This window comes from Ranitomeya imitator, chromosome 4 (assembly GCF_032444005.1).
Source record: "Ranitomeya imitator isolate aRanImi1 chromosome 4, aRanImi1.pri, whole genome shotgun sequence".
Lineage (NCBI taxonomy): Eukaryota > Metazoa > Chordata > Amphibia > Anura > Dendrobatidae > Ranitomeya > Ranitomeya imitator.
The window spans coordinates 483,570,148-483,579,197 of NC_091285.1; the positions used below are offsets into that span (position 1 = coordinate 483,570,148).

At 42.0% G+C, this 9,050-nt stretch overlaps 1 protein-coding gene across 2 annotated transcripts in view; it reads left to right on the forward strand.

Annotated features, from left to right (window-relative positions):
• Window positions 1–8,124, forward strand: part of NEDD4 (NEDD4 E3 ubiquitin protein ligase) — a 206,091-nt gene extending 197,967 nt beyond the window's left edge. Inside the window, exon 29 of one of the 2 annotated variants that reach the window (XM_069765948.1) lies at window positions 3,923–8,124. In XM_069765948.1, coding sequence (XP_069622049.1) covers window positions 3,923–4,025 — 103 coding nt within the window. In that variant the 3' untranslated portion in view covers window positions 4,026–8,124. The remainder of the gene's footprint in view (window positions 1–3,922) is intronic. The other variant, XM_069765950.1, reaches the window with a different exon arrangement.
• The last annotated feature ends 926 nt before the right edge of the window (window positions 8,125–9,050 follow it).

Consider the following 9,050-nt stretch of genomic DNA (forward strand, 5'->3'; position numbering starts at 1 on the left):
CCTGTTATTCACTCTTCCCAGTTCCAGCGCTGAGTCTTCACCGCTGTTACGATGATTGTCAGCATTGATGTCATGTCAGCGGTGTTGCAGCCAATCACTCGCCTCAGCGGCTCGTAACACATGGTTACAATAAATTCTTTTAAAAAAAAAAAATTAAAATTATAAATGGGGAAAACCCCTTTTAAATCTAGGGTTGGGAAATGGGAAGGACCTTCAGTGGTCACTAGTGATGAGCGAGTGCACTCGTTGCTCGGGTTTTCCTGAGCACGCTCGGGTGGTCTCAAACTACCATATATACTCGAGTATAAGCCGACCCCCCCTAATTTTGCCACAAAAAACTGGGAAAACTTAATGACTCGAGTATAAGCCTAGGGTGGAAAATGCAGCAGCTACCGGTAAATGTCAAAAGTAAAAATAGATACCAATAAAAGTAAAATTGAGACATCAATGGGTTAAGTGTTTTTTGAATATCCATATTGAATCAGGAGCCCCATATAACGCTCCATAAAGTTTGATGGGCCCCATTATATACTCCATCTTAAAATATGCCCCATATACCTTAATCCTGCATAAAGGTTAATAATGCTCCATAAAGATATTTGCCCAATATAATGCTGCACAAATGTTGATTATGGCCCCATAAGATGCTCCATAAATATATTTGCCCCATATAGTGCTGCACAAACGTTGATCATGGCCCCATACAGACACTTGCCCCATATAGTGCTGCACAAACGTTATGGCCCCATACAGTACTGCACAAACATTATGGCCCCATATAGTGCTGCACAAACGTTATGGCCCCATACAGTACTGCACAAACATTATGGCCCCATATAGTGCTGCCCAAACGTTATGGCCCCATACAGTGCTGCCCAAACGTTATGGCCCCATACAGTGCTGCACAAACGTAATGGCCCCATATCATGCAGCACAAACGTTATGGCCCCATAGATGCTCCATACAGACACTTGCCCCATTTGCTGTTGCTGCGATAAAAAAATCACATACTCACCTCTCCGTCGCTCAGGGCCTCGGCACTTTCAATATTCACCTGCTCCTCGTTCCGGCGCCGCTCCATCTTCGGCGTCTCCTGCACTGCCACTGACATTCAGGCAGAGGGCGCGCACTAACCACGTCACCGCGCCCTCTGACCTGATCGTCACTGCTGAAGACGGGGCGGCGCCGGAACGAGGAGGTGGATATCGAGCAGCACAGCGCTCCCCGTTATACTCACCTGCTCTTGGTGCGGTCCCTACATGTCTGTTCCCTGGCGCCGGCAGCTTCTTCCTGTACTGAGCGGTCACCGTTACTGCTTCTTCCTGTACTGAGCGGTCACCGTTACTGCTCATTACAGTAATGAATATGCGGCTCCACCTCTATGGGAGGTGGAGCCGCATATTCATTACTGTAATGAGCGGTACCATGTGACCGCTGAGTACATGAAGAAGCTGTCAGCGCCGGGGAAAAGACGTGCAGGGACCGCACCAGGAGCAGGTGAGTATAATTAGACAGCTCCCGCTCCCCCTCCCCTGCCAACCCCTGGGTATGACTCGAGTATAAGCCAAGAGGGGGACTTTCAGCCCCAAAAAATGGGCTGAAAATCTCGGCTTATACTCGAGTATATACGGTATTTGTTAGAGTTTGCATATTAAGTTTTCATCACCTCAGCTGCATGATTTACAGCTACTAGACAGCTTGATTACATGTGGGTATTCCCTATCAACCAGGTAACCCCCACATGTTCTCAGGCTGGGTAGTAGCGGTAAATCATTCAGCTGAGGCGATGAACACTTAATCTCCGAACACTAACAAATACTCGGAGATCACCCGAGCATGCTCTGGAAACCCCCGCAACGAGTACACTCGCTCATCACTAGTGGTCACCAGTAGTTGTGTAGTCTCTAGGCCTATTGGAATTTCCCAAACGGTTCTTGTACAGAACTGTGAACAGTTTGGACTTACATTTTCGGCGCTCATCAGGAGCTAGAATGTTTTTCCAGAGAACGCTCTGCCATTCATTTTCGTCAAGCTGATCTCGCCAGTACCTGGAATATCAGCTTCCCGGAATAGAGCTGTATTACCTAGCCCTGCTAATAAATCATCTGCCATCATAAGCCCTGGCCCCGATCCTGGAAGCTCAATAACCTAGATGCCACATAGGCATAATGCACTGCAATACAAAAGTACTGCAGTGTGTTAAAATGAGCAATCAAGCCTACTGAGGGTCAAATTCCCAAGTTGGATGTTGTTAAAAAAAAAAAAAAAATTACTTCCTATTCTCTGATAGTTTTTATTGATTACTACAAAATGTATTTTATCTTTCTGTTATTTTGCTACCTTGGTATATTCAGTGCCTCGTAAGTTTGGCTATGTTCACACTGGGCGTTTTTGCGGCATTTTTTTTTTTTAATTTTTTTTTATGCTAATTCTCAGCTGCTTTTTACAGTACCAGCAAAGCCTGAGATTTCAGAAATGTCATGCACACACATTGTATTTTTGTCATCAGTATTTTGTGCTTTGCATCCTTTTCTGGACATAGAGCACATGTCACTTCTTTAAGCATTTTTCACCCATTGACTTGGTGATGGAAAAATGCAGGTATCAGGTTTTGCTGCCTTTTTTGGGTCAAGACCTGATTCTGTGGAATTGGAATTTTTTTATATACGGTATTTTTTTTTTTAGCATGCAAAAGAGACAAATCTAGCATGCAAAAAATGCCTTGTGTGAACTTGCCCTCTTACTTCTCTCTCAAACTTATAAAGATAAATTAATCAATTATTTTTTTTTTTTTTAAATGTTTAAAAATATTTAAAAACCTAGCTATTTAATGCCTGGGTGGTGAGCATTTATATTGGTATATTGTCTCCATCCTGGTATGTTCTGCTTCCATCATGCTCCCTAATCTTGTCATGTGCTGCTACCATCTTGCGCACCCCATAGGCAGACCCTGTAGTATAAGGCAGCACCCCGTAGGCAGACCCTGTAGTATAAGGCAGTGCCCCATAGGCAGACCCTGTAGTATAAGGCAGCATCCCCCCCCACAGGCAGACTCTGTAGTATAAGGCAGCCTCCATAAAGAAAAGCAATAAATAAATTCAAACCCCTTTTCTCCCTGGTTCCTGCTCTGCTCCTGCTCACCTCCAGACCGTGGGCGGCGGGCAGTTTCGTCATCGCGCCCCCTGTCAGTGTCTGTGACGTCAGACGCTGACAGGGGGATGATGGGAGAAGGAGCGTAGCACTCCTTACGTCATCAATGCGGTCATTTGCATCGGCTAGATGCCGATATAGCTGACCCTGCGATGACAGGCGGGAGGCCCACTGCTGGCACCGCCCCACCTGCTCAGGGACCCCCTAGCGGCCGGGCGGCAGAGCAGGGAGATTGATTCTCCCTGCTCTGCCGCAGAATGTAACTGTATTGAAGCACTGTGCTCGCCAATACAGTTACAGTAGCGTAGCACCGGGTGGGCCCCCTCTGAATGCCGGGGCGATGGCCCCCTCTGCCCCCACCCGGTAGCTCCGCTCCGCATACTGCTATCTCCTGGGTCCCAATCCTCATCGGCAGTGTAACTCTGTGGGGTCCAGACTGCGCAGGCGCGTCGTGCTTGCGCAGTCTATAAAGGCTTCGGACAGAGTGACGCTCCAACCATTATGTTATAGATAGCAAACACAAACATGATTGTCTCGTAAAAATGCTTTACGATGTAAATGTAGTATAAAAGGAAAAAAAAACTTGGAATGTCTGCATCCATAAGAACACAACTATGAAATGATCATATTATTAAATCCGCATGTTGAACGCCGTAAAGAATAAAGAAATAAAACGCACTGCCTGTATTGTGCTATTTGTGTAAATTGTTCTATTTGACTGCTGTGTGACTGCATGGTTAGATAACCTAAATTATTATTTTTTTTTTTTTAGTTTTAACCGCCTGGATTTGCCACCTTATGAGTCATTTGAGGACCTATGGGACAAGCTGCATATAGCGATAGAAAATGCTCAAGGTTTCGATGGGGTGGACTGAAGTACATGGAGCGTTGGCATGTGCTGCGTTTACAGCTCAGACTAGTCTTTTCCCCAGGGACCTTTATTGTTTTACTTTTACAATTTTTTTCTTAGAGAAGTTCTTCTATTTATAGGAGATGACCAGAAAGATATTCCTCTGCAGCTGTACAGAGCAAGTGCGTATGTGTGTACGCCGCCTTACACATGGATCATCCGCCAAGTTTCTCAAGCGTTTCACGTAACATGGCATTTTCTTTCTATTAGATCTATTGGTTACCTCTCCAGACGTCAATCTTACTTGGTCATTAAAACTACTGAATTATAAGCTGTGAAATGAATATGATCACAAAAAGATTCTGAAAAAAAAAACTTCCTAAACCCCAACATTGAGCAAAGTCCTCTGTGACACGAAAGCTTCTCTGACAAATTGTCTATATGATTTCAATACCAAAAGTGACATTCACATGAAACCTCTCAGTATTTTACCTCTTTTTGATAAAATATACCATTCTCATCACTCTCCACGTACCGTTAGTAGCCCATCCATACAGTGGGGGAGCTGTATCGTTTCTTTGTGGTTTAATGGGTGGGGAATTCTATCATAGTTGTAGGCCAACTGATGCTGTGAATGCCCATCTAATAGGTTTCATCCTTAGGTGTACCACATATGTCCCTTCTCAGTTCCCGGTTTTATGAGCACACAAAATTTACATTGTTAAAAGTGGTCTCTATACACTTAATTTGCTAAAAAAATATACTGTTCCCCACTGATGAGCTCCCGTAAGAGAAAACTGTCTGCAAATAGAAATGCTTTTCTCAGCACTTACCTATGTGATGCTTTTGGCTCAAAGGGCTGCCATGTAACTCCCTAAAGTGTCTTCTTCAAAATATTAACAGCTTCTTTTTTTTAGCAGTAATATGTGTAAGAATAATGTGCAGATATTTTGCAACTCAAATATTTGTCTACAAATGAAATGTTAGTCATTCTGAGTGAATTGTACGGTTTTATAGGTCGAGTGGCCAGATTCTGCTTTTATCACCTCTGCTTCCCTAAATATTCGTTTGTGTCTTGTTTTTGTTTTTTTTGTTCAGCCTCCATACGGTTCCAGAGATATGAGCATTTTTCATTTTTATTTAGCACTGAAGTTTATGGTCTTTACCAAGGAGGTGAAGCTCCCAGAACATTACTCTCCAGGGAATCCTGTGAGCCATGCCCTCTTGGGTAGAGACCATCATTAAATGAAAAGGCTTATATCTCTTGAACCATATGCTGGATAAAAATAAATCCAATAAGAGGGGCAATTAAGGAGCAGCGAGAGTAACAGAAGTCCAAAAACTGGCCACTTTTCACGACAGGTAATCTTCAATGCACATTAATGACTAGCTCAATCCCTCCCGTTTGTCATATTTAGACTGTTGCTTCAGGCTGAGCAATGGTCTTAATCTTAATGTAATTAAACACCCATCCCCATTTAGACTTAAAAGAGTGATGTTGCCACATTATTCTTTAAGTATCTTCTGTGTTTTTTGTTGCCGATAATGGATAATTTTTGGACATAGTTTTGAAAAGGAAATCTCTATTTTTCAGTACTTGGGTGGGAAATGTATTAATATGCTGAACACTTCCATTAGCCCAGAGTGTGTACACATTATTTTTTTTGCAATGTTGCACGGTTACTCAGAACCAACATGTTTACAGAGTTTTATACGTTTACAGTTAATCTCATGTATAGTTTTATATATAAATATAAACTACTTCACGTTTAGCCTAGTTACCAAATAATGTATTCTCTGCAAAGTAACCAAAGTCACAATGTAATGTGAGCAGTCGTGTCATTTGCTCTTTCTTTGTAAATCCATTTGACTTTTTTTTTTCTACTATTAAATTATTTTCCTATATGAAAATGTAGAAGTTGAACTTTAATAATTTCCAGTTTCAGAAAGACCTTTAAATCCTCCTTGCAATTGTTAAACTACATCTATCATTGACAATCAACAGGGCTGCCACTTTTGAATTGTACCCCACCAGTTCTGTAGGAGCTACTCCTGAGGGTAAGGGCGCAGTGAAACACCGACGACGATCGCAACACAGTTCATGGACTGGCCTGGATCTGTGCCTGACCACTGTCACGCTCATGTCAGGGAGCTGCCGGCCAGTCCGAGCATTGTGTTGCGATCGATGTCCGTATTGTACAGACTTCTGACTGTGGCTCAAATCTTGGTTGCAACAGAATTGAAGGGACTAATATTGGTCCCGGTTACAGTGTGGCCTCCTGATACACTTTTTATGCCTACGACACTTTACTTCTTAGTACCTTACACGACCCTTTGACAAACGTTTGCATTTGATTGTATATAATCTCCTGATCTGTACATGCGAGCTTGTACTGGGGGTGATATGTTTCTATGCAGAAAATGAAATATGCAATTGTAAAGTAACGACAGCAGTGACTCACTGGTCTCCTGTCATCGTACATAAGCCATCATTTAGTGGCCAATGCAGAAATGGCGCAGGTCTGATATCGTGTCTTGGACAAGACTTTACTTTTTCCACCATAATTCATAGCTGCATGGTTAACTGTAGTAAAAACACATTAAAATGCGCCATGCTTGTTTAGTCTTTAAATTTTGTTAGCAATCACTCCTCATACAACGGTTACTAGAATTGCTGCTTTTGGGCTTATTCAGACATCACACTTTCATATGAGTTCTATCCGTGTTTTTCACAGATAGACCTTGTACACTTATGGTCGATGGGGTGTTCTCATATCCGCATCAAAACACGGAACCATGTCCAGTTTAGATCCAAGTCACAGTTCAAGCTCACCAACGCAATTCGATGGGTCCAGCAAATAATCGATCAGCTCTCGGATACCTTCCGGGTGCTGCCTAATTTTCATGTTTCATGGAGAAAAAAAAAAGAGACTGATGGTAAAAGCTGATGAAAATTATTCCAGGCTTTTTTTTTTTTTTTTTGCATAATTGAAAAATTAGATATCTGAATGAGCCCTTGCTTGTATTTGGAAAGGTGCCCCGATCGGCCCTAGCAGATCCACTTCTGTCTTGTGCTTAAAACAGAAGGTTTCTTGTCCGTATAGAAATAGTGCTGTATGTGTAGGATGTTGGGTGACTGACGCATTTCAGTAGCTTAGCTTCCTTTTTAAAGGAGGAGGCTGTCTTAGGTATTGAAATAAGCCAGCCCACTTTATAAACCGCACTGATGACCCCGCACAAGACGAAAGTGAGGCTTTCCGGACCGCTGCTTATATCTTACCCTGGCACCTTTGTAAGTACAGTGTACTAGTATCCTGTATGTAGTTATTTTTCTATATCCTATAGCTTTATATATGCATTTCATGTGCAGACTGCGTATTCATGGCACAGACCATATATGTAGACAAATACTGCGTTCATGTAATACTCTGTCTGCCCCCCATTCTTTGTACCCTACGGACAGTAGGAGAGTGGGCAGATGGGAGAAAGTGACACATTACGTAGTACATGCACATTACAGATGTATTGTCACAGAGCATCTGTGAAGGTGCAGCTCCCAAACACATTAGATTGCCATCCATTCTGTGATTGTCTGTGAACACCATTTCTGAATATGTGAAGCCATACCTGGACTAAGGTGGTTACATACCACTTCTTATACCTTTTCTATCTAGTGACCAGTGATGTGACCTCTGCTTATTACCGAGTGATTTTCTGAAATGTATTGCTGCTTTTACCTCCACCACTGTTCTAGGGGCCTGCAGTATATTCACAGCAATACCATGCAGACCACGCACTAGAGAAGGGGTCAAGCACCTTACCTTTACTACATTGTATAAATGAAAGAACATAGGTTTTATCTTAATGGGGTGTTTTATATTTTCCCATTCATTGTGAAATTGATGTTTGTGGCTGCAACTCTATTCCTTGAAAGTATTACATGTAAATAAAGGATAATTTATATGAAATGTAAAATGACAGTCTGATATTTTGTACAAATGCGTTACAATCGAAAAGCAATGGAATCATTTTAAATGTTGGAATATTTGTTTCATAAATACTAGTTTTGAGATGCTTATACACGGTAATTACCCTGCGGCAGTAAATAAATAGATTTATTCTAATATTGTGTCTATTTGTTAATCAAAATCTGTGAAATGTGCTCGTATATGATGATGATAAAAAGTATAAAAATAATCCGATGCGGTAATGAGAATACACTGTATGTCAGTTCTTGTTTCTGGCCAGTAAGTGGTATTTACAAATTGCTTATGCCTCAAATTAAGCCTGTGTGCACACGTTATGTTGTTTTGCTGCTGTTTTTTTCAGTGCAGATTTGTAGCAAAGCCAGAAGGGTTTCCTGATGCCAGTAAAGTGAATAGGAATCCTGAAGTCTCATGCACACATTGCTGATTTTTGACTTGCAGATTTGGTGCAGATTTAAATCTGTAGTGCCAATTCTTTCAGCTTTTTTACAAAGTAACATAGTAAGGCCGAAAAAAGACATTTGTCCATCCAGTTCAGCCTATATTCCATCATAATAAATCCCCAGATCTACGTTCTTCTACAGAACCTAATAATTGTATGATACAATATTGTTCTGCTCCAGGAAGACATCCAGGCCTCTCTTGAACCCCTCGACTGAGTTCGCCATCACCACCTCCTCAGGCAAGCAATTCCAGATTCTCACTGCCCTAATAGTAAAGAATCCTCTTCTATGTTGGTGGAAAAACAGTCTATCCTCCAGACGCAAAGAATGCCCCCTTGTGCCCATCACCTTCCTTGGTATAAACAGATCCTCCGCGAGATATTTGTATTGTCCCCTTATATACTTATACATGGTTATTAGATCGCCCCTCAGCCGTATTTTTTCTAGACTAAATAATCCTAATTTCGCTAATCTATCTGGGTATTGTAGTTCTCCCATCCCCTTTATTAATTTTGTTGCCCTCCTTTGTACTCTCTCTAGTTCCATTATATCCTTCCTGAGCACCGGTGCCCAAAACTGGACACAGTACTCCATGTGCGGTCTAACTAGGGATTTGTACAG